Here is a 26,570-nt window from a genome sequence, read left to right on the forward strand (position 1 = left end):
GTGGTGATGGTTGTGATGTATGATGTATGTAGTTGCTGTTGTTGGTGTTGGTGTTGGTGGTTGTGGTGGTGTTGGTAGGGGTGGTGATGGTGCTTGGTGCTGGTGTAAAGTGATGATTAATACTCCTATTAGAAGGTATTGTGGTAGGCCTAGTTGTTTTTGGTGGTAGTGAGGCATGTGTCGTGGTGGTGTGTGGCAGTGGTGATGGTGGTGGCGTTCATTCTGCGGTGGTGTTGTGCCAGAATTTACTGCCACACCTTAATATCTTGACACAAAGGACTGACCATGTTGTGTGTGTTTGCGTGCGTGCGTGCGTGTGCGAGAGAGAGAGAGAGAGAGAGAGAGAGAGAGAGAGAGAGAGAGAGAGAGAGAGAGAGAGAGAGAGAGAGAAATATAAGGTTTGTCTCGGAAAAGTAAAATCACACACTAAGAAACGGCAATTCCGGGTGAACTTTCCCGCCGCCTTCCCTCCGCCGCCTGCCTTCCACTTCCTTCCTTCTTTCCTTCCTCCTCGCCCGCCAGTGTTTCTATTATGCTTCCTCTCCTGCTCGTTCTTTTTTCTTTCTTACTTCTTTCCTTCCTCCTCCTCCTCCTCCTCCTCCTCCCCTTCCAGCCTCTCTCATTGGTATGGCGGCGGTGAGGTCCTTGCCTCCGATAGCGCGCGCCCGCCGCCAACTTTTCTATTGAATATTTTTCAATTGCAACATTTCCACCAGCTTCCCTCCCCTCCAGCGGCCGCCTCGCCCCTCTTCGCTCCGCCCCGCACGCACGACTCCGACCTCTGTGATACGGGAACCGACGGCCGACTTTTGATCGCAGGAGCAGGGGGCGGGAAGGTCCATAATCGGGTGGAATCGCGGTCTTTAACATAGAGAAAGGTAATTCCGATACGTCACTACTTTTCCTTATTAGAGAGCCTGGGAGTCTTACTTGCAAAAGGCTCTAATGGACAGTCTGGGTGCAGGAGACGACGAGCCGCGGCGGGGAATATAGATCAGAGAGGCGGCGTGGATCCCGGGCGGCGGCGGCGGTGGCGGGGTGGGCGGCGGCCTTGCTAAAACATAACTCATGCGGGACTTCCTCTGCCGCCCAAGAACTCCATCAGAACGCATGACCGAGGCTCCCAAGCGGCCGCGGAAGCCTCAAAATTCACGGCCATGCTGGTTCAGGTTTCAGGGGACAGTTTTGAGGTTATACATGCAGGACTTCCTGTGGCGCGCGAGAACTCCATCACCGAGCTTGACTGAGGCTCCCCTGGCGGCCAACTCTGTCACGGAAACCCCGAAATGCACGTCCCTGGCTGGCTCGGGTCTCTGAAAACATTTTGGGGTTATATATGCGGAGAAAATGTGAGTTCTATTCGCTGAGACCACTTCTGAGGGGCGTCAAGAGGCTGGAGCAGATATAATACCACTTAGATGTCTCACAAGGGCCTCTGGTATTCCACATTTCCCTGTATTCTCTTTCTTATTTACTATACATCTGGGTTGAGTCCTGTTCGCCGAGCCACTTCGTAGGAGCGTCAAGAGGTCGGAGCCGCAATAATATCACTTCGATATCATAAAATGGCCTCTGGTATTTCGCTTCCCTGTATTCTTCTCCTTGTTTACTGTATCTGTTTTCCAAGACATTGTACAGGTCGGTATCATAAGACACTTTCGCTTCTCACATCAGCTATTTCTAAAGGTCAAAGAGGGGATCAATCGGGTTCTGATGAGTGTTTCTTTAGGTTCACGGTACAGAAGAAGGGTCAGACTAAAACCACGGCCATAAAACTACCCCTGGAAATGCCCAAAACTCCTACGAAAGCCTTGTCAAATAGGTGTACTTGGACGACGAAATGTTTAGTAATACGGCCCATATTTCTCCATACTTTCGTGCCGAGTGACCCGCGTTCATCATCTTTTTCCCCTTCCACTGTTTCTCCTCCTCGTTCCCTCACTCAATCGACCCCTCATATTAGCGTGTAATCTCCCCTTTCTCTCCCTTGGTAAATGCTTCATATTATCCTTCCTCCATCTCCCCCGTCCCCCCGGCCCTCCACTTCCCCTCTCGCTCCTCTTCCCCCCTTCCCTCCCTTTCTCCCTCCGCTAACCTTCCTTCTCCCTCTCGCTCACACCAAAAATTCTCGCCCTTTTCCCCACTTAATCATTTCTTCAGAAGTCTCCTCCAACTCTCCCTCCTTGCTTACCTCCTTCCCTCCGTGCGGTGCAGTGCGAGTGGAGGAAAGAGCGAGGAAAAGAGCGCTTGCCGGAGGAAGGAGTGAAGGAGAGTGTATAATAGGCTAGGAATGGAAGAGAACGAGAGAGAGAGGGAGAGAGAAACGACGAGGGTGAGAGAGAGAGGAAAACGAGAGAGAGGAAAGCGAAAGAGGGAGAGGAAAGTGAGAGAGAGGAAAGCGAGAGAGAGAAAGAGGAAAGAGAGAGAGAGGGAGAGGAAAGCCAGAGAGGGAGATGGAAGCGAGAGGGCGGGAGAGGCGGGAGAGAGGGGGCGGAGGCGAGCCGATGGAGGGGGGAGCGAGTTCAGTATGCAGGACACACACGGCTCCTGGACCGGCCTTCGTTAGCTGGGCCTGTGTCGGAAGTACCAGGCTGACGACGGGCCTCCAGTAAGTAACTTAGCGCCTTCTGCCTCGCCCACGCCCTCACCGCGCCTGTTTCTCCCCCTGCACCACTACCTCTTCCTCCTCCTACTCCTCCTCCTCTTCCTCCTCATAGTACACGCTCTCACCGCCGTCTGTTTCTCCTCCTCTTCCCCATCCTAGAAAATGAACTCACCGAAACCCCTGTTCCTTCTCCTCTTTCTCCTCCTCCTAGCTCCTTCTCCGAATCAACGTCCTAGCTGCCGCCTCTTCCTCCTCCTCCTCCTCCTCCTATACCAAGTCCTCATCGCCACCTGCTCCTCCTCTTCCTCTGCCTCCTTATTCTCACGCGCTCACCGCATCCTGTTCCTCCTCCTCCTCCTCCTCCATCTCTTCTTCTTCCTCCTCCTCTTCCTCATAGCTCACGCCCTCACCTCTTCCTCCTCCTCCTCCTCTGCCTCTACAAACCAAAGCCATCACCGCCGACTAGTTCTCCTCCTGCTTCTCTTTTTCCTTCCTCTTCTGCCTCTTCTTAAAATCACCCAAGACTCTTCTTCGTTCTCCTGTCCCACGCCTTCATCTCCTCCTCCTCCTCTTCCTCCTTATCCTCATCCTACGCGTTCTCTTCATTCATAACTATCAATACCTCCTCCTTATCCTCCTCCTGCTGCCTCCTATTCTTCCTCGTCCTTCTCCACCAACACGCCAAGCACCTCTTTCTCATTCTCCGGCAGAGTTTCAAGTTACTCATAGAGGTCACACAAACACTACTCGCTTCCTCATCCAAAACGCCTCAGATTTTGCCACCCAGGCCTATTTTTTTTGCGTTGAAAATGACGTGGGCGGGAGGGGATTGTTGTAATTTGCAGAATAATTTTTTTTCTGAACTTATTTTCCGGGTAACTTTTATCGAACACAAGGGAAATGACGATGAAGGAAATGCCATTTTTTGTTGTCATATAAATGTTTTTGGGTGAGTTCAGAGAGAGGGACACTAAGAGCTAGCTACTGGTGTCATCATTATTGCTGTTCTTGTTCTTGTTATTATCTTCAGAGAGAGGGAAAGACACTAAGAGCTAGCTGCTGGTGTCTTCATTATTGTTCTTCTTGTTCTTATTTTTATTATCTTCATCATCATAATTTTTCTTATATTCTATTATTACGAGCTGCGTCCAACATTTCTCCAGGCCGCTGCATCAACATTCTCGCTGCGCCGAATCGGAACGGAGGCGAATGGCACCGGACGCCACTCAAGGCTCTTAATGGACGCGGCGTTGTTGTGGTTTGCGGCGAAAGTTTCAGCGCCACGCGGGGACATTTAATTTACACAGATTCACAATTCGCATACCGACTGCCAAGCGGCTCCTCAATTTGCTCCAACCTGTAGTACGTAACAAGCAAGCCATAAATTTACACGGATTCAAAATTCGTACACAGACTGCCAAGCGGATCCTCAATTTGTTATAAACACAGAAAGAATCGTAACAAGCAGCCTTCCCGCGTGTTGTAGTATTTTGAGCTTTTAAAATATGTAGATATTCAGTATGTTACCATTCACTGACTATAAATTGCAGATAGTTACAGTTTTTCAGTTGATTTTCAAATGTACCAACAGTAACAAGCAATCCACCGAAGTATAATAGTACTTTATTGTATTTTTTATTGTAAGATTTTTGTTACCCTCATGATTTACGACAATGGCAGTAAGCAAAAATATAATGTGACTCCCAACAAAATAAGGTTACCTGCCAGAATAAAAACAAACTGCCTGCCACTGATGTAAGGGGCAGAGCGGGCCACATGTCGCAGTGAATTGCTGGTAAACAGGACCATTACGGCCTGACCTTGACAAACGAAAAATAAAATAAATGACGACGATAACAGCGGGCTGAAGTATTTCCGAGACAAAAGTCCCGGGCGAACAAGGAAGTGATAAACTTAACAATTATGAATTAAACATAAAATAGAACGAACATGAAGACGAGGAAAGCCGCACGGAGGAGGAAAATTGATGCTGATACGAAGCAGAACCATAAGGAGAGAGTGTGTGGTGGAGAAACCGAAGCAGTGACCGTATTTGTCGCCTGTGTTGCGATGCTGGCGGCGCCCCTCAACCTGTCACTCTTTGCATACATGCATAGTCTGCTCTGCGTATTAGTGTGGCGTCCAGGGTCACCGTTCCTTAACTCTCGCAGCCGTTCAACTGTTAACCGAAGGCCGATAGGAATGTACCCACTTTCAAATTGGTCCACTCATCAGAACAATGAAGGACGTACTAAGTCTAGTGGAGGGAGGCAGAGGAGCGCATTTTCTTACTAGATTGAAAAAATAAAATCAAGTGATGTATGACTTATAAGTGAAATATCAATAATAGTAAGAACCGCCAGATACACCAATTTATCACTGAGATGATACAAAAAAGGATACACTTGTGGAGCGGCGCCTGCCAGGGTACTTGATTTGCATGGAGGCAATTTTAAGTAAGGTCAGCAAGTGTTTATCAGATGGTCGGTGAGTGCAATCAAACCAGACAGCCGGATTTTCCCGAGATGCAAATTCATCCTTGTGTCAGTCCAAAAAAGGGTGTGTTTGCAGACCGGAGCCTGGCGCTTCATGTTCTAAGTTTACACAGTCATCAGTATGCGACAAAACGAACAGTAATGCATATATTAATCAGCTAGTGGAATCTAATCCGACGGCAGGAATTTTCCAGCCAGAAGTGAAGCTTGGCAGACCAATTCTTTTATGTCACAAGTAATTACACGAAGTATCTGGTTGGAAAACACTGCCTGCCATGGTATAGGAAGCTGTATGTACTAAAGAAAGAATTCTGATGAAAATTGGAATAAAATATGTTCATAGGAAAAGAGTATGGGAAGTTAGTCACGTTGGAGGCCGAAGGAAAGGTGTGAGGGAGGAGGGGATGAAGTGGTCTGGTATAAAAGAAAATATATATAAGGGAATGGATGAAGAAAGGAATATAATTGCCAATAATGAAGAAAAAAATAATGTCTACTAAAACAAGGGTATATATATTTAAAGGGGCAAAGAAAAAGAGGAAAGAAAACTAGTGTTAACAATATAAAAGAAATGGATGAGGAAAAGGAAAAAAAAGTGTACAGGAAAGGATGAAGAGAGATGTAGGGGAGGCAAGGGAGGGAGGCAAGGGAGGGAGGAGGGGAGAGAGGAGAGGAGGGAGGAAAGGGGAAGTTAGGCAGGGAGAGAGGGAAGGCGAATAAGGAGGATTAAGTTAGTTTCCAGTACGTGCTGTGATGGACATGGAAGGGAAGGAGGAAAACGGAGAGGAAACGAGGAAAAGAGGAAGGGAGGAAGACATGGAAAGGTAGGAGACAGGAAACAGAAACATCGAACCAAAAAATAAAATACAAAAAAAAAGTAAAAAAAAAAAATGTATTGTGCGGGTTTCTTCACCGATCAAATAAAAATATAATGGACGGGATAAAAAAGGTGAATAGTGAAAAGAAGACATGATATAGAGGAAAACAAGGGATATATTAAAAGAAGGTATGGAGAGGCGGGAAAGAGGGGAAAATAGCTTAGAAAAAAGTAAAACAAATATGAAAAAAATGTTATCTCCTTCTTGGCTGATAAAAACAAAAACAAAGCAAAATAAAATTGTATATGATAAATTCTACTGCCACTCCTACGACTGGAACAATCAAATCATCGTGAATGCTTTTACTCGGGAACAAAATTTAGTTAGATGGTCTAATAAAAGGAGTTAATCAGAAAAACAATATAACGTTTGTCTATGATATGAGAGCACCAAAATTAATAAAGTAAATAAGGTAAAGTAAATGAAGTAAAATATAGGAATAAAAAAACACTATACTGATTCTGGTGATGATTTTGTTAAAGGTCAAAGATGCAAGAGAAATTCACAGGCCACGAAAATGTAACAGAATAGAGAAAGTCCGCCACCTATCGCACACCTTTACCCGCGAGACAAACAGGTAAGTGATTGGCCATTCTCCTCGACCCGACGCCGACGTGATCAGAGACAAGAACACCTCAACGGGACACCGCATACATCAACACAGGAAAGGTCACCCCTCGCTCTCCCCTCTCCCTTCCCGCACCCTTTCCCCTTCCATACAATCACCTCATCCTTTGCTCTCCTTCCCTTGCCATCTCCTCTTCCATGTGATCACCCCTCTCCCTTCCCTCACCTTCCCCTCTCACTTCCCCTTCCATACGACCATCGCTTATTTTTTCCTCCCCTACCTTTACCATCTCCCCTTACGAATGATCACCCCTTTCTCTCCCCTCCCCACACGCTCCCCTCTCCCTTCCATACGCCCATCGCTTATCCTTTCCTCTCCTACAAATACCATCTCCCCTTTCTCTCCCCTCCCATACGATCACTTATTCTTCCCTTCCCTACCTTTCCCATCTCCCTTTCCTCACCTTCCTCCTTCTTTCTAGCCCCCATCTACCCACTCACCTTTTTTTCCCTTCCCATTTACTCACCTCCAATTTTCAGTCACCCCTACTAGTGTCATCATTTTCCCATTTCCATGATCCCCCCCCCCCCCCTCGCTTTTTCATTTGGTCATTTCACACCCTCTCCCCTTTCATACGGACACCCTTCACCCTTACCCCTTTTCTTCCGGTCACTCATTCACCCTCTCCTCACCCTCTTCTCCACCCCTCGCTCTGCTTTCACCCTTCCCCTTCCTACGATCCCCCCTATTCATTCTTCCTTCACCCTTTCCTTAATTTGGTCACTCTTTTCTTCCCTCATTCATCTCCGCTTCTAAATGTCAGTGCACATCTTTAAGTTCCTTCGTACACTCTCCCTAACCATCTCTCATTCCCCTCATTATCGTCTAAGGGCGCTGCATTACATTTAATTCCACCATTCCGGGAGACCTAATTCACTTGAGCTTTTTCGGGGGGTCTAAAAATTGCGGATAGATCAGGGTAGGGGGTATGGGGGCAGGAGGGAGGGAGGGGTTAGGGAGTGCAGTACTGAGGAAGGGAGGGATAGATTAACAAAGGGAGGGAAGTAGAAGAAGGGGATGAAGAGGAAATAGAGGGATAGATTAGGAAAAGGGAGGGAGATGGGGGAAGGGGTAAGGGAGGGAGAAGGGGGAAGGGGTTAGGGAGGGAAAGAATAGGGGAAGGGAGGCACAAATAACCGAAAAGATAATAGAGATGGGGAAGAAGAGGTTAGAGAAGGGAACATATGAAAGGAAGGGAATGTAAGAGGAGGAAGGGAGGAAAGGATAGACTGCGAGGGGGAGAGGAGGTGAAACGATAGATAAGGAGAGTGCAAAGGGAAGAAGGGGAAAATTAGGAAAGGAGTGAGAGGAGAGGACAAGGATAGGTCAGGGAAGGGAACGTGGGAAGCTGAGGGTTTAAGGGAAGGAAGGATGGGAGGGAAGGAGAGGGGAAGGGACGGAGAGATTAGCAGGGAGAATAAAGGGGAAGGGAGGGATAGGTTAGAAGGGGAGTGTATAGGAAGGGATGGAAATAAAGGGAGAGGGGGAAGGAGGGAGGGAGAGGTATGGTTTAGAAGGGGAGTATAGGAAAGGGAGCGTAGATTAATGGAGGGATAGGGGGAGGAGGGGAGGGATAGGGAAGGGGATGTAAGGGACAGGATAGGGAAGGGAACTTAGGGGAAGGAGGGAGGGAGAGGGATGGTTTAGAAGGGGAGTATAGGGGAAGGGGAGGATAGGAAAGGGAACGTAGATTAATGGAGGGATAGGGGGAAGAGGGGAGGGAGAGGGGAGGGGAGGGAGGAGCCTAAGGTAATAAAAAAACTTACCTAAGTCTCCCCAGGTTTGTCCTCGCGTGGGAAATTGCTGTGTTCTTGGTCGGCATGTCAATGAGAGACAGGATAACGGGATTACAGCTCTCTCTCTCTCTCTGTCTTTTTTGCCTTTAACCTTGTCGTATGTTGTCTGTGTCTGTCTGTCTTAGTGTGTTTTTCTTTATTGTTGTCCGTCTGTAAGTCTCATTTCTGCCTCTTCTCTGTCTCTCTCTACCTGTCTGTCTGTCTGTCTGTCTGTCTTTTACTCTCTCCCGTCAACCATCACACCGCAACTCCGTCACAACACTCGCCAACCGTCCATTCAACACACTCTTAAAGACGCCCACAAGAGACACTCAAGCTCTTCTTCTTCTTCTTTCCCTTCTCTTTCTTTTCCTTCCTTCCTTCCCGCAAGTCCGTCCTCCTACCCATTACGTCCCCGAAGACCTTGGCGACGCTGGGGCAAAATTGAATCAGGGTTAATTTCTTTAGCGTCGACGGCAGAGGAGGTAAACACGACAATGGCGGAGGTTTTAATTAAGGAGACGACGACACCAAGAAGAAAGGTCTCGTGTGTGTGTGTGTGTGTGTGTGTGTGTGGGTCTGTGAGTCTGTCTGCTGGCCTGGGTGAGACGCGGCTTGGCTTGGGATGTTATAGTATCGATGGTGAGAGAAAGTAGTTAAGAGGAAGGAAATATGAAGTAAGAGATAAGGTAGAGAATGGGGAAGAGTAGATATGGAGGAAGGAGAGAGAGGTAAAAAAAGTAGGAAAAGGGGATGGATGGAAAATCACTGTAGAGAGGAAAGAAGGAAAAGAGGAAAGGTTGTGGGGGAAGAGAGAGGGAGGTGAGACAGAGCTCCGCAAACCCTCGACTTAACTCATTTTCAGTGGTCCTATATACGTTTTTTTTTATAGTTTTCCTTCATTATACTTCCCATCCCACTTACTTCCCTTGCCTATCTAGCCTCTCGTTCCTTACTCCCACTCTGATCCCTTCAACATTACTCACTAATAACAAAACACCATTTATTCTCACATCACTCACACCTAAAGCTTCTTACTGACTGTCTTGCTACTACTACTACTACTACTACTACTACTATCACTACCATTACCTCTACTACTACTACTACTACTTCCACACGAAATTTGTACCCATCCATTAGAGTAAAAAATATATACCTAATTGTTTTTGGTCATTTTCCCTTACTTCATTATTCATGCCATGCTTCTATTATGAAAGGAGAAAAAAAAAGGGTCTGACAGGCTCGTATTTTTTTCATAGTCATATTACAATTTATTTTTCGTTTATTATCGTTTTTTGTATAGTTATAGTTCATTTATTATGGTTTATGCACACAAAGGAGAAAGCAAACTAGGAAAACTATGACACGCTTTTCCTGCCTAATTTCCTTTCCTGATTTCATGTATTTACTCTTTCCTTTCCCTCGTGTCGGGGTACTTTTTTTTTTTTTTTTTAATGGTGGCGCTTCAGAATATTTCCCCCGCGCGGCTTTGCTTAACGAATTTGAAACTTCCTCAAAACTTCTAATTTGCAGGAAAGGAACCTGACTAAACTCTTCATGAGGCGCTCATTTAAACTTCTACATGAACTATATATAAAAAAAAAAAAAACTACTACTGCCACGTTTTACAACTACTCTACTACGAATATAATTACTCATTACATATTCTTCTTCCTACTACTACTACTACTACTACTACTACTATTACTTCTACTACTGTCACTGTACTTAAAATAGAATGATAATAACCTTAATACTTTCCTTGCAACAACACGCACACACACCCAGACACACACACACACACACACACACACACACACACACACACACACACACACACACACACACACACACACACACAGATAAGTTAGTCTACGTAAGAATCAGCGTCTCGCCACTCACTCGCTCTCTCGTAATTGAATTAGTTGCAAAAGGCTTGTTTTGTTTCCTCCTCAGGTTCATCGGAGGAGGGAGGCAGTGAGGGGGGGCGGGGTGAGGAAAGGAAGGAAAAAAGGAAAGGGGGAGGTAGGGTGGAGGGAAGGAGGGAGAAAGTAAGGCAAGGGGGGGAAATTTAGGGAATGAATTAGGTGAGAAGGAATGGGAGAAGAGGGACAGGAAAAGAAAGGGAGAAAAGAGGAGAGGTAGGGAGGATGAATGGAGGGAAAAAAATAAGGATAGGGGAGAGACTTAGGGAATTAATTAAGGGTGGAGGAGCGTGAGAGGAGGGAAAAAGGAAAGGAAAAGGTAAGGGAAAAAAAAAGCAGAGGTAAGGAGGATGAATGGAGGGAAAAAATAAGGAAAGGGGAGAGATTTAGGCAATGAATTGAGGGTGGAGGAGCGAGAGAGAAGGGAAAATGGAAAGGAAAAGGTAAGGGAAAAAAAAAGAGGAGAGGTAAGGAGGAGGGATGGAGGGAGAAAGTAAGGAAAGGGGGAAGATATAGGAAAGTAATTAAGGGTGGAGGAACGGGAGAGAAGGGGAAAAGGTAAGGGAAAAAGGAACAGGAGAGGTAAGGAGGAGGGATGGAGGGAGAAAGTAAGGAAAGGGGGAAGATATAGGAAAGTAATTAAGGGTGGAGGAACGGGAAAGGAGGGAAGAAGGTAAGAAAGAGAGGATCGAGAAAGGGAAAAGAGACAGATAGAGGAAGTAGAACAAGGGAAAGAGAGAGAAGGAGGGAAGAAGACTGGAACAAGGGAGAGGGAGAGATGAAATGGGAGATAGAAGACAGGGAAAAAAAAGGAAAGAGATGAAATAGGAGATAAGGAAGAGAATGAGGAAGAGAAGACATGCAAGAAGGAGAGACTGAGAAAAAAATAGGGAAATGGGGAAGTAGAGAAAATCAACAGAAAAAAATTGGGAATAGGGGAGGAAAGAAAATCAATGTAGGGAGGAGAGAAGGTAGAAAAGGTAGGGGAGAAGAGAGAGTGAGGTGAGACAGAGATATCACTCCCACTCCCCCCTCTACCCCCCCCCCTACCATCTCAAGTACACTATCGCCAGCGTGAATATAAAGGGAAGGTATCTGGAGCTATGGCGGGTACAAAGGGATGCCGCCCATGCCCTTTGAGAACACTGGAAGGCAAGATGCGTGCCCAAACTACCCATTTACTCTCTCTCTCTCTCTCTCTCTCTCTCTCCTAGTTTAACTCCGACTGTAGTATCATTCAGAACTCTTAAAGCAATGAACTGGAGACGAAATGCTATTATACCTAATGAAAGCAAGGAATAAAACATGGAGGAGGAGGAGGAGAGAGAGAGAGAAGAGGAGGAGGATAACAACAAGCAAGGGAGAGTGAAGAGCAACATCAATTCACTTCTTCGGGAGCGTCTCGTGCAGGGGAAATGAGGCAGCGTTGGGCAAAACACCTGCGTCAGGAAATGAAGGTCCTGCGCTTGGGTTGAGAAGGAGTAGACGTGGGAGGAGTAGGATGAAGGGGAGTAAGAGTAGTATTGTCTGTTCACTTAAGTCTGACCCAAGCTGACAACATAAACCTAAGCGTGTTCGTAAGCACAGTGCAGATTAGCAGAAAGAGCTGCGTGAGATAAACACAAACAGAGGTTAAAGAAAACTTGGAAGCCATAGCAGTACCCAATCAGCACTCAGCTTGCAAACACGCTTAGGTTTCTGTTGTCAGCTTGGGTTGGACTTAAGTGAACAGACTATAGTAGGGGAGATAGAAGAGGAGGAGGAGAAAGGTTATAGGGAGATAAGATTAGACGTGACGGTGATTTAGTTACGAGTCTGAAAAAAAATATGAAAGAAAAACGTGATTCGGTTCAGGGTAAAAAAATCACACTCGGGAAATAGCTCAATAAAAAGGATAATGAGGCCAATGTATGTACGATGTGAGTGAATGCACAAATGTTTCTCTATCCCATTATTCCTCTCCATTCCGAGCCCCTTTTCCACGAACCCCTTGTCCTCCTCTTTTTTCGCCCCTCACTCGACACGCCTCCTCGCCCGCCCCCCTCCCACGCCTCTCACAGCTGTCAGAGAACAAAAGAATTCTGTTTATCCATCAAGTTTTTGCATACACAGTGGCCGGCCAGGGACAGATCAGATGGACTCCAGCGGATAAAAAAATAGGATAATGTCTGGATCTGGGGCCAAATAGTGGGATCTGCTGAGTAAACAGGACAGGAGGACGCGGGGAGGGCGTGAGGGGCCGGAGGGGAGGAGGAGGAAGAGGAGGAGGAGGAGGATCAAGACGCGACGGTGAGTTGTTTTCTGGGCTGACGCGGCGGGCGGCCCTCCAGACCCAAGTCCCGGGAGCTCGCGGTCACTGGCTGTCCATAGACCTACACAATGAGGGGTAGCGGCGGCGGCATTGAAGAGGACGGGAAAATACGATAAAATATGAAATAAAATGACCACTGTCCAGCCAGTTATACAATTTCCCCAAATTATCCCCATAAAAGTTTTTTTTATATATATACGAATGCAACGCGAGGGTGTCCGCTGAAAACTGGGCCTTGTGTAGGGACGGAGAGGGTGCCATTTCCCGTGTAACAGGTGGCGCGCGGGAGCAGGCGACACTCGGCCTTGTGCTTGAACCCGCGCAGATATTTCTTGATAAAACAAGGATTCCCGCGCCGTAATCCCATTCGGAGCGTGTTACATGACGAGCCTCGCCTTATCAGGGAATGTTAATACGGCGGCCGCGGGTCCCCAGGGGCGGAAATTGGAGAAAAAGCGAGAGAATTGTGGAAATGAGTCATTGAATAAATATTGGATTAAGGCAGCCTTGTTTTGCCTGCTGAGTGCTGGTGGCGCGGACAGCTGTGGCGGCGGGGCTGCCATGTGGCGCAGCGGTGGAGTGGCCTCTCCACCTGCTGACCTTTCCTCCCCCCCTCACCCTACCTCTCCACCGCCGCTTCCACCCACACTCGGCGGGCAGAAAGGAAAGTAGAAAAAGGCGAAATAAAGGGAAAATAAATAAGTAAACAGATTACTGTCCATGTCATAGAGATATCGATGCATCTATCTGTCTATCTATCTATCTATCTATTTATCTATCGTGTGTGTGTGTGTGTGTGTGTGTGTGTGTGAAGAACCAGCAGGCGGTGATGGATAAAGACAGGCAGAAGGTCAGTCTACAAGAGGCCTGGTGGCGGAGGTGTGCCTACTCCCCTCCCTCCCCCCTCCCCCGCGCGTCACTCAGCATCGGATCACGGCTGAGGTTCCCAGAGATTACTGGTTTGGGGGGCGACAGGAGGGAGGGGGAGAGGGGAATGTGTAGTGCATCAAGGACGAGCGTCAAACTGAGCCTCGAGGGTGAAGGTGGATAATAAAAAAACTCCACGCGAGATCAAGCTATTCATCCAACACGAAAGAGAACAGTAAGAGAGGATCATTTCAATCACGAATGCAAGCTGGACGAAAACAATATATAGCGCGCCAGAAAAACAAATAACGGCTGCGTATATAAAGAAGAAATGACAACCGAACATGAGAACCTTGACATGAAGACCACCAGGCTTTGGGGGCGCGGGGGACTGCTGCAGAGGCGCCACCGACACGTACCTTTGAGGGATTTGTTGTTGGAGACGTCCCGCGGCCAGGGCGGGTCCCCGTGTAAGGTGAACTCCCGCAGCTTGAGGTAGGAGATGGTGAGGCGGATGATGGAGGCCTTGTCGAGCTGTGACGTGATGGCGGGCGGGAGCGGCAGCATCTGTAACACACCACCAACCTCAGAACCCAACTATGAACAGCAAAAATATGACTGCACATCCATCTAAGCGATCAAGATGGCCTTCAATAACATGGACTGCGGGGGCAACAGGACCGTAAAATGAAAATAAAGGTGTGCAGATAATTCGTGATAGAAAATAATAAAAAAGGTGACAGAATATCAACATTAAAGAAATTGATTTTGCACTTTTGAATGAAGCAATAGAGCGTAACATAAACTCTGACAGGAATGATAAGCAGAGCAAAATACTTAATAATGATAGGATAACAAGGCTTGAAACAGGTGAGAAAGAGAATATCCATAAGAGTTTGAAGACGCAAGAAAATATCATATTATTAAATTCAACGTAACGGTAAAACAGGACACCATGACAGCAATGATAACCAGAACAAAATATTTTACGGTGGCGAGAAAATCGGACTGAAAAGGGTGAGGAAAAGTGTTCCCAAATCAAAATGGGCCGAGAACAAGGAAAAAAACCTATCATTATATTCAACAACACGGCAAAACAAGAACCATGACAGCCGTGATATCCAGAACAAAGTATTTAATGACGTCAAGATAACAGGACTGGAAAAGTAATGAGCATAAAAACACCGAGGTAATTTAAACGTCAAAGAACAAAACAAGCACGATAATGACAGTGATATTAAGATAACAACCCTGCCAGGACAAACTTTACAAAAACAAAGAGGAAGGGAAGTGAACTAAATTGAAAGAGATTATACGAAGATAAGAGTCGAGAGAAACACAAGCACGAGGTAAGAACATAATAATAGAAACAAATTGTAGGAAATTACTAGTCTCATGTTTACGAACACGCACCCCACACACACACGCACGCACAAACACACTCACACAGACAAACAGACAGACACACCTCAAACACACACACACACACACACACACCCGGGGGCGGCCAAGGGAAGACGCAGCCTCTACTCTGTATTTGACAAGTTTCCCTTAATCAATTTGTCTCGTCTTGGGGAAATGTAGTTAGGGTCTTGTGCCTCCCCTGAGACGCTAGCACAGCCTGTCCGCCTCCTCGTGTGTGTGTGTGTGTGTGTGTGTGTGTGTGTGTGTGTGTGTGTGTGTGTGTGTGTGTGTGTGCTATCATTCTACACCTGTATTTGTTTGTGTGTCTCGGAGAAGGAACTTTTTTTTATGTTGCCCAACTGAATAATTTTCCGTTTTGTGGTTGTTTCTGTCTGTCTGTGTCTGTCCGTCTCTACCATACTCCCAAACTTTAGTCATTATTCTTACGTAAAAACTAACCATTCCATTCCATTACCTCTTTTAGATAACACACAACACACTCAACACATAACCAACACAAGAAAAACTCCTCAAAACCCATCATCCACGCCTCAAAGCAACACAACACAGCATACCACAGCGCAACACAACCCGCCCCAACTCAACCCAACACAACACAAGTCACGTACCTTTGCCAATTCATAAAACTCGTAATTTTCTTTCCCTCTTCTGGATCTCGCAGCGTCTCTGGACTTCTCTTTCCGAAGCTCCAGGATGCTGAAAGAGAGGCGTCGGGATTAGCGGAGGATGCAACAGTGACGAAGAAATGAAAGAAGAGATTGGAAACAAAGAACAGAAAATGCAAGGAGGAGGAAAGGACGAGGAGGAGGAGGAGGAGGAGGAGGAACATTCTTTTATTTTTTTTACGCTAAGGGTGGCAGCTCAAGGGCAAACAACATAAACAGTAACAAATAAGCCCACTAGACGCTGGTTAAGATGAAATGAATTAGAATGAGATGAAAATGGACACCAGAAAATAATGAAGATGAACAGAAGCAGGAAAGGACGAGGAGGGGGATCATGAGGAGGAGGAGGAGGAAGAGAGGAAGGAGGGAGCAAAAGATCAGTATTCTTAATGGTTAGAATGGAAGAATTTAGTGTGAACAAACCTGATAACAATGTATAAAGTTGAACGATACAAAAAGTAAACAAACAAAACGATAGGGAATGCAAATAAGAACGAAATGAACTCTAAACCGAACGGAGCAAAACCAAACCAGAACACGTATTACTCATGTGTATTACGATCATGAGCCACATATGCAAACGAGGACGGACGGACGGACGGACACACACACACACACACACACACACACACACACACACACACACACACACAGAGACAACAACAAAACAACAACAAAAACAATCCTACCATACCCGAAATAAAGTACTGGGGCAAATCAGGCATCATTACCAATAACAACGTAAAAACACCCGGTATGCTAAGTAAGACAAGACCAACCACGAACGCCAATCACAACTCAAAGCGGCCACGAAAGACCTTCCCGAACCAACCAATAGGAAAACAGAAGCGGGCTCAGTCACCTGGCCTGAGGAACTCCACTCGGCCAATCCGGGAGCACGCAGGGCCCAGGGCATCCGTTCGTTACATATTCATGCCAATACAGCCCTTAAATAATTACTAATGTGACAATGAGGCATGAACCAGGTTTGAATATACATTGGCAGGTGGGCGGCGGGGGAGCGGGGCAGTGTATACAGATGACCATTTTAACTCTTCCACTCACAAGGTTCTTTCGTGCGAATGAATATTAATCTCTATCGGTGCAATTAACAGGGATCTCCTCTGGCAATAAACACCAGCTGCTGAGTCGCGGCGGGACCTGAATCCTTAAGCTCTAAAAGGAGAGATCTGGCCGGGGAGTCGCTTTGGAGAGTCTGATCCTGCGCCTTCGACAGCGTGCAAAGTGCTTGATTTTCTCGTTCTGCTCTCACTCTTATGGCCGGGCCGGGGCTCCGTCATGCATCTATTGATTTCTCTCTCGCAGCTTCATTTTGGTACCGGGGTCTATTTTGGTTTTCAGATTTTAGTATTTTTTTTTTTTGGTTTTTTGTTTCTTCTGTCCACACTCCATTTTTTTTTACCCGGCATTTTTTTCCACCTTAGTCTATACCTGGCTGTTTATTGAAGTTTCTGAGAGTCTGGTTATGCCTGTTTCTGTGTGTCTGTACATGTCTGTCTGCCTGTCTGTCCGTCTCTGTTATGGTGCCCCTCACGCGTCGGCGCCGAGCAAACAATCAAGAAGGGCCGCGTTTTTAGTGATTCTGATAAGATGGCTGCGTGTGGGGGAGGATAAACGGGGCTGATAACGGAGGGCGCGGCGGCGGCGGGATGAAGGGCGTCGCGGGGCCTTGATCGTCGCTCACCGCCTCCCCTTGGCCAATCCCCGGCGGCGGAGGCCAAGAGGGGACGGCGGCCTGATACTGACCCTTACGCCGGCAACAAAGTATCGGGCGTCGACGTTAAGTGTCCAGAGTTAATCCCGGGCCCGCGACAAGTGTCCCAGCGAGGGCGTGTTTATGTCTCCGTGGGGGCCGCGCCGCATTGTCCCCGTCCAGCTCTTATTGTGGCGCCATTGTCCAGGGCTCGACTCTGCCTCTGGTTCTGGATTGGGCTAGCTGGCTCTGCCCCGCCGCTGCCGCCGCCTCCGCCCCCTCACTCATTTCTCTTGTCTTCTCTTTCATCTCTTACTTCTGATTCTTCTTTCGCCTCCTCCGCCTCTTCTCTTTTCCCTTTTCTCACTTTATCGCTTTTTCTCGTCTGTTTCCACGTCCTCATCGTCTCCCTCTCACTCATCCTCTTCTTGGTCATCCCTTTTCTTTATCTACTCTTCTCCTCCTCACTCTTCCTCCTTGTCTTTAACCTGCCCCTCCTCCGCCTCGTTTTCTCCCCCTCTCTCTCTATTTCTTCTCATTTCCTCCTCCTCCGTCCATCGGGAGTTAGCTAATTGGCACAGTGCGACGCATAATTTGCTTCATGGAGGATGTCTATCACTCATGCATAATCTAGGAGGACGGGCAAGACAATGAATTTCTCTCGCTAATTTTTACTTTCTCTCTAATGGTTCCTCTCCTGGTTCCTGATTCTCCTGCTGATGCCCCGACGTGCTATCTCGACCGGTTTTCTAATACACGTAATTCTGTATAATCCCATATGATTTTATTTAGTAGTTCTCTTTCAATAATCACAGACTCGATTTGGTATTGTCGTTAAGCCGTTTTCCACACACGAATTCTTTACTTGTCCGATTCTTCTTTTGTCGCCACCTCCTTTTCTCCTTTTCCTCTTTTTTTCACTTTGTCTCTTTTCCTTTTCTTCTCTCAATACCTCATCGTCTCCTTCGCACCCATTCTCTTCTTTCTCTTCCTTTTCCTCTCTCTACCTTCTCTTCTTCCTCTCAATCTCCCTCCTTGTCTTTCATTTGCTCCTCCTCCTCGTCCAAATCCTCATCACCTGTGGGCGGCCAGGACTGAGCGGCGCGGGGAGGAGCGGGCAGGTATTATTCCGGACGCGGGGAAAGTAATGTCCTACACGGTGATACCCGACGCGTCCTAATGCCCCGCTCGGCGCTCCTCTTGGCGGCGGCTGTGGCAAGCGCCCGATGGATTCTTCTACATTTGCGACGACAACGTTTATGACATTAACGGGACGCGGCGGCATAAGCGAGGCTGGTTGTGCTTAGGAAGGTCGCAGGTGAGCAGGGAAGAGACGGGGGCAAGCGGCGTGGATAGAACACAGTATTGATGTTCGAGTCAAAAATAAGACTGGCTGTAATATTCTTCCCTACCCAGGTAATCACTATGCCTAGATACGTCCCAGGCTGGAGGAGACAAGCGGGAGAAGGTGATACGAGGGAGAAAGTCATATACTGATGTACGAGCAAATACGGACTAGCTTTGTGTTGTATTTGCTTATCGATCTAACCACTATGCCGAGATATGTCAGGTTAGAACAGAGGAGTGGGTGAAGATGCGTGAAAGTCAAGGTAAACTACTGATCTTCAAGTGAGCAAGTTCATCCTCAAGGAGACACTGACTACAATGTGATATCCTTCCTTATCCAACGATGGGCCATAAAACTACTTTCCTCATGAGCGTTTATTTCACACACGTCTCCGTCGGGCGCTGAGGAGAGTCGTGGGCGAGGCGGGTCTGTGCGTGTTTAAAGGGAAGAGAAAACCAGTTCTCGTACGGTGGTGGCTCAAGGTACTCCGGAGGGCTGAAGCGGCGGCGGAAGGACGAAAGGAGGGATAGAGGAGTGCAGGTGGTGGAAGAGGAGGAGGAGGAGGGGAAGGAACTGGCTGAAGGAGGGGCAGGCTCGGAGGGAGGGAGGAGGGCGGGAGGGAAGGAAGAGATAGGACGGTGGAGGGAGGCGCTGGTTGAGGATTTGCATAATATTCGTCACTGATATGTGTGTCCCCTGCAGGGCCATTCCCGCGCGGCCATTTCTCATAACAAGATATATGTGCCATCTAAGAAACAGCCTATATCTGAATACACACACACACACACACTAACCTTTCTACTCTTTGCATTACAGATCAAACTTCCTTCCCTTCTCACACACACACACACACACACACACACACACACACACACACACACACACACACAGACACGTATAGAAAAATAACCTGTCCCAAACCCATACACATAAGGGAATTTCGCCCCAGGCTCTATCTATGGCACTGTTCGAGCATGGGTGGGGTACGCCGTGTAATAGGACATGCCCGGACCCTGTAGGCAGCTTGCATATGGGCGGCGGACATCCTGGGAGCCAGCTAAGGTTTCACATCCAGGCCGTCGGAGGGAGGGAGGGAGTGAGAGAGAGGGACGGAGAGAGAAGAGCTGAGCGCCGCCTCTCGCCAACCACGGCACGTCCCCGCTAACAGGCGCCCGGGTATTCATGACGAAATGATCACGAGCGAAATTACCATGCAGCCAGCGAGCAGACCCTCGGGATTAAGATGGAGGGCGTCAGAATCGACCAGCCACCATCGCTGCTACCATGAACTCCGTCGCGTTGGCCAAATACCATGTCCTTTTTTGATCTGATGATTGATAATGTGATAAGATAGGCTTCTGTATGTGCGTACGTGCGCCTGTATGTGCGTAAGGATATATATAATGGAGAGAGTATCTTTTGTGTCGAATGTATAACTAATTGCTATGACTGGTGTGTTTGCATTTTAAACAACCCAGGTGGATGTTTTGTTTGACGCTAAGGATTGCCAGCTTTCGTTATTCATCCTTTATTTTCAACTATACAATATTAAGGATTCATATGAAGGTGGTTACTACACTGCCACAATGATAAAAAATGTATTGTTTAGGTAAATTGCTTAAAAACATCACTGAATCTCGTAATTTTCATAGGCAAGCATGATTAGGTTGAGAGTCTAAAGTACAATCTAATCCTTTCTATTTCCAACGTTACATCATTACTCATTTACTTTTACCGAACTCCCTCCCCGCCGCCGACCCGTCCTGCCTTCCCTCCTTCCTTCGCCCAATTAACAATCAGGACGAGTACTAATTGAAACTATGCAGAGCTGTTGCCGATCAATGGTCCGGCCTCTGTCCCTGAGCACGACCACTACCTCAACCTAACCACTACCACAAGAACCAAACCATGAGCACCTGAACCTAACCACGACGATCTGAACCTACCCACGACCACCTGAACCAACCCATTACCACCTCAACCTAACAACGCCCACCTATACCTAAACACGACCACCTGAACCTGACCACGACCACCGGAACCTAACCACGACCACCGGTACCTAAACACGACCACCTGAACCTAACCACGACCACCTGAACATAACCACGACCAACTAAACCTAACCACGACTACTTAAACTTATCTCCATCCACCCAAATTAAACCAAAATCACATGTACCGAATCCATGACACATTGAACCGAACACAACGACCATCAGAACCGAAAATAACCCGTCTAAACCCACATAATCGAGAGAGAGAGAGAGAGAGAGAGAGAGAGAGAGAGAGAGAGAGAGAGAGAGAGAGAGAGAGAGAGAGAGAGAGAGAGAGAGAGAGAGAGAGAGAGAGAGAGAGAGAGAGAGAGAGAGAGAGAGAGAGAGAGAGAGAGAGAGAGAGAGAGAGAGAGAGAGAGAGAGAGAGAGAGAGAGAGAGAGAGAGAGAGAGAGAGAGAGAGAGAGAGAAGGGGGGTGAAGGGGGCAAGGAGGCACTTGGACCGCAGAACTAGCTGGAAAGTTTATATAATTTCAGTCTAAACTACTTTTATTGTGATTGAGGTTTTGCAGGGGACTGTTGGGACTCAGAGAGGCAGTAAACCTCGAGTTACCTAAAGTGCTCGAGGAGGAGGAGGAGGAGGAGGAGGAGGAAGAGGAGAGGAAAGGAGGAGAAGGAGGAGGAAGAAGGAGAGACAGACGAAAGGAATGAGGAAGAGGAGATGGCTTGGGAAAATGATGAAGTAGAAAACGAGCAATATGAGAGAATCGCAGAAATGCTGAGAAAAATGTGAGAAGCCGAAGAAGAAATCAAAGGACGGAAGCGAGGAAAATTGGAAGAAGCGAAAATTGATCACGGAATACACGGACGGAAGAACAAAAGAGTGACAGACAGGAGAAGGGAAGTGAAGAAGCAAAAATAGTGGAATCGGAGAGAACCAGAAAATAGAACGGTGGGGAACGAAGATAAACTGACATGCTGAGAAATATGAACCCAATGGAGAACTAAAAGGAAATTAAAGAATGTTATTTGATGGGACAAAATACTAAGGGTCTATTTTAAAACATTTCGTCGCCCAAGTTCACATATTTGACATGGCTTTCGTAGGAGCTGTAGGCCTTTCCAGGGGTAGTTAATGACCCTGGTGGTAGTTTGACCCTTCTTCTGTGCCATGAACCTTAAAAAACACTGATGACAACCAGATTGATCCCCTCTTTGACCTTTAGAAATAGTTGATGTGAGAAGCGATGGTGGCTTAAAATACGGCCCCAACTGTTTAAAAATTATTACCGTACGTTTAAAGTGTGAAAAAAAGGATTGTAATTAAGGATATATTCATGACCTTCTAAAGCAATGGTGGTGATGATAAGGGTGAAGGTAGAAGCCGTGGTGATGATGTATATGGTGGTGGTGGTGAGGGTAATGGTGCTAATGATGGTGACTATGGTGATGGTGATGATAGTGGTTTTTTTTTTTTACAATATTGGTGATGGTAGTGGTAGTGATCGTAGTGGTAGTGTAGGGGGAGGTGAAGGTAGTTATGGTGGTGGTCAGCTATAAGACACACCTCCAGAAAAAAAAAAAAACAGGCTTGCTCTTTCCTCTCTATTCTCCCGAGACTCCCCATCCCCGTCCCATTCCCATTCCTGATCTATTCCAGGGGATGATTCTCTTCAGATTCCTTCCCGGAGATGTATTCCAAGGCATTCGAGGGACATTTGGCCGATACTCAGCCTCTCGAGGGGAAAGGAGACTTATCGTGTAGCCTTACTGTCGAGTCGGAGAACATGAGTCGAGTGTGTTTGTGAGTGTGAGGAAGAGGAGGAGGAGGAGCAAGATGATGAAGAGGATGAGGAGCAGGAAGAGGAAGAGGAGGACTACACCCACGACAATGATCAAAAATAAAAACAAGTTAAATCTGAGAACACAAAGACATATATCAACTGAATGGTGTTATGAGAGAAGGAAAGGAGGAGGAAGAGCAAAATAAAGAAAAGAATAAGCTGCATGTTGATAAGAGAAAAGACACACGGGAGAAGAATGACAAGGGAAGGCAAGGAAGAAAGGAAGGTGGAAGGAAGAAATGCTGTAAGTACTATGAGGGGAGAGCAGAGAGAGGCCAGGCGGAGTGAGTGGGCGAGGTGGGGGTAGGGAGGCAAGGCGGGAGACACTATAGGGAAAGGAGAGGCGGGAAGAGGCGTGAGGTAGGTGTTGTGTGGGCTGCGGAGGGCGGCGAGGAGTTAAAATATTCAAGAGTCAGGGCTGTCCTAGTGAAAGCTGACCAGGGAGAGGCGCGTCCAGGGTGTGAATGAGAGAGAGAGAGAGAGAGAGAGAGAGAGAGAGAGAGAGAGAGAGAGAGAGAGAGAGAGAGAGAGAGAGAGAGAGAGAGAGAGAGAGAGAGAGAGAGAGAGAGAGAGAGAGAGAGAGAGAGAGAGAGAGAGAGAGAGAGAGAGAGAGAGAGAGATCGTGTGATAAAAGAAGCAATAATTTAGTGAAGAAATAGATTCACCTAAGCGTGTCTCTCTCTCTCTCTCTCTCTCTCTCTCTCTCCGCAAGCCTTCCTCCTATTCTATCATCACCACCCCCAACCCCACCTCCTCCTCCTCCTCCTCCTCTTCCCCCCACTGCACACTGGTCAACAGCTTTCTTCAATGGCCAGACCGCGTGGGAAATTAAACAGCACTTTTCTCCTCATATTGCCCAGCTGATGTGAGGGGGGAGGAAATGGGAGAGGAGGGAAAGGGGGGGAGGGACGGAGGGAAGAGAAGGGGAGAGAAGAGGGTGTAAGAGTGCACTGGGAGGCTGTGGGGAGAGAGTGGATAGGTGTAGAAGGGGAAGGGATGGGGAGGTATGTGATGGAATGGAAACGGATAGAAGAGAGGGAGAGGGATAGTATTAGGGTGAGGGAAGGAAAGGGAGGATTTTGGAAGGTATATATAGAGGAGAGGAAGTGGAATGGGGGTGTCGTAAGGGGAAGGGAATGGGTAGTAAGGGAGAGAGAGAGAGAGAGAGAGAGAGAGAGAGAGAGAGAGAGAGAGAGAGAGAGAGAGAGAGAGAGAGAGAGAGAGAGAGAATACAGAAAGACAAAATCAAGAAAAGAGATGTACAGTCGAGATGAAAAACAAGAAAAAAAAGAAATAAAAGACATAAAATAGAACACAGAGTCGTATATTACTTGTGTGGTGGAATTTGGGGGAGATAAAGTACAAACAAACACACACACACACACACACACACACACACACACACACACACACACACACACACACACACACACACACACACACACACACGTCTTGGAATACGGCAATATGGTGAGACAATCTTGCTTCTCTCTTTCTCATTTACTCTTATTTTCTTCTGTTCTTTTGTTTTTTTTCTCCGTTTCTTATTCCATGTTTTCTTCTCCCCATTTTCAGTTTTCTTCTTGTTTCCTACTTTTTCTTCATCTCCTTTTCCCCTTCCTCCTACTCGTGTTTATTCTCTTCCCTCTTCTCTCCACCTTCCAAGTTTCTTCCTCAAGGTAACGTGTGCTAATAAGGACGCGCAGGTAAATAACAACAAACAACAACAATAATAAACTAGTAAATAAAAACAAAGACAAAATAACTAAAGGAAGACAAGGGAGTGGAAGAAGAGGGGAAGGAACAGGAAGGAGAGGAGAGGGAGGGGAAAGGGAGGGGAAGAGGAGGGAAACGGGGGTAACGGGAGAGGGAGGAAAAGGGAAGGAGGGTAGAGGGAGGCGAAGGGGGGAGAGGGGAGAGGAAGGGGGGAAGGGGGAGAAGGGGAGGAGGAAAAGTTCAAAGTAACGAGGCAAATCGGAGACCAACTGAGGCTAGTCTTCCTCTTCCTCCTCCTCCTCCTCCTCCTCTTACCCCTCCTCCTCCTCCTCCTCCTCTTCCTCCTCCAGGGTGATAACTTTAAGGAGGAAGAACGGCACAGATGGAGATAAACACACACACACACACACACACACACACACACACACACACACACACACACACACACACACACACACACACACACACACACACAGCATCATTAATGTAAGTTGCATCAGTCAGGGCTTTAAACATAAACAAACAAACAAACAAACAACGCGTGCGGATAAGTTATTAAATAGGACCAAAGAGAACAACAAAAACAAACAAAACAATAAAACACGAATCGAAAATAAACATAATAATAATAATGTCCATTTTTTTTTTTTTGCGTTCCGAACTCCATGAAATATGCGAACGCGGTAAGCAAAAATAAACAAACAAACAAAAACATCGGACACACGCTCTAGTGTTCCCTGCCACATTGCTGCATTAAAAACGGGAAGCACACACACACACACACACACACACACACACACACACACACACACACACACACACACACACACACACACACACACACACAGCCTATCTGCCTGCCTATGTGTCTGTCTGTCTGTCTGCGTGTCTCTCTCTATTTGCTTATCTATGTTTGTCTATGGTAAAAAGTAACAGAAAAATGCTGATAAACCTCGAAATATAATAATAATAAGATAAGGAAAAGTAAAATTAGGATGGGGATAAGGAACAAGTGGAAGAGGAGGATAAGGATGAGGGTGAGGAGGGAATGGAGAGAAAAGAGGAGGTGGAGGAGGAGGAGGAAGAGTCACAGGATAAGGTAGTTTCCAGCATTGTAGCGTCAAAACAATTGCTCCCCAAACATCGATTTCTGGACAGCGAGGTTCCATCCGTGGTCAGTTATGCTAATGTTAACACAAAGTTGTCCCCTCCCCCTCTCTCTCCCCCTCCCTGTCACCCCATCGCTTCCCCTCACCTTCCCTCTCCCGCCCCTCTCCTCTTCCCCCTACAACAATTGTCATATCGAATTTTTGTTGCCTAAATTAAGTTTCAGGGGGGTACGGGGAGAGAGAGAGAGAGAGAGAGAGAGAGAGAGAGAGAGAGAGAGAGAGAGAGAGAGAGAGAGAGAGAGAGAGAGAGAGAGAGAGAGAGAGAGAGAGAGAGAGAGAGAGAGAGAGAGAGAGAGAGAGAGAGACCTAACTAGCCTAACAAGCAAAATTAAGCTACTAACAATTTACTAATCACCAAATACTTACAGCCTTTCTAACACCATCTGAACAGAATCAACCCACCTACGCACCCGCCCTTCCTTTCTCCTTCCTTCTACATCTCCCACACATAAAGGGAAGATATGAAGCAGTTATTGTATTAACTGCTTCACATGTTCCACGACTGAGTTTCAATAATGGAGGGTAGAGAGATGTATGGATGAGGGGGACAGACGGTGACTAACTGGGCAATTGGAGCTGTAATGTAATAGCCGATTGACGTAATGAAACTTCCTTTAATTTTTGTTTTTTCTTGTGTTTTCTTGTCTTGTATACGACTCTTCCTCGCTACTACCATCAGCGCCACACTACCATCACCTTCACCACCATAGTCTCTACCACCACCACCACCACCATCACCACCACCATCACCTTCACCACCATAGTCTCTACCACCACCACCACCACCATCACTAACAGAACCAATACGCTACCATGAAAGCCACCACCACCATCACCTTCACCACCCTAATCTCTACAACAACCACCACCACCATCACTAACAGAACCAACACGCTACCATGACAGCCACCACCACCATCACCTTCACCACCCTAATCTCTACAACCACCACCACCACCATCACTAACAGAACCAACACGCTACCATGAAAGCCACCACCACCATCACCACCAAAATCATTAACAGAACCAACAGCATCTCCACTACCACCACCACCACTACCAACACCTAACACCACCACCACCACTACCACTACCCACACGACCATCACCCCTACCCACCTGAACACCCGCTTACTCACTGTCACTCACACCTCCAAAAACACTTATCTCGCCCATATTTTACTTCCCGTCGCCTATACACGTCA

The 26,570-nt window shown here is 47.0% G+C and overlaps 1 protein-coding gene across 3 annotated transcripts in view; it reads right to left on the reverse strand.

Annotated features, from left to right (window-relative positions):
* Positions 1 to 26,570, reverse strand: part of LOC126983892 (protein trachealess-like) — a 124,331-nt gene that overhangs the window by 37,500 nt on the left and 60,261 nt on the right. For all 3 annotated transcript variants that reach the window (XM_050837065.1, XM_050837064.1, XM_050837066.1), the window contains exons 3-4: positions 15,521 to 15,608; positions 13,907 to 14,054 (exon numbers count right to left, since the gene is read on the reverse strand). In XM_050837065.1, the coding sequence (XP_050693022.1) occupies positions 13,907 to 14,054; positions 15,521 to 15,608 (236 nt within the window). The remainder of the gene's footprint in view (positions 1 to 13,906; positions 14,055 to 15,520; positions 15,609 to 26,570) is intronic.

The sequence above is a fragment of the Eriocheir sinensis genome, chromosome 55 (genome assembly GCF_024679095.1).
Source record: "Eriocheir sinensis breed Jianghai 21 chromosome 55, ASM2467909v1, whole genome shotgun sequence".
Taxonomy (NCBI): domain Eukaryota; kingdom Metazoa; phylum Arthropoda; class Malacostraca; order Decapoda; family Varunidae; genus Eriocheir; species Eriocheir sinensis.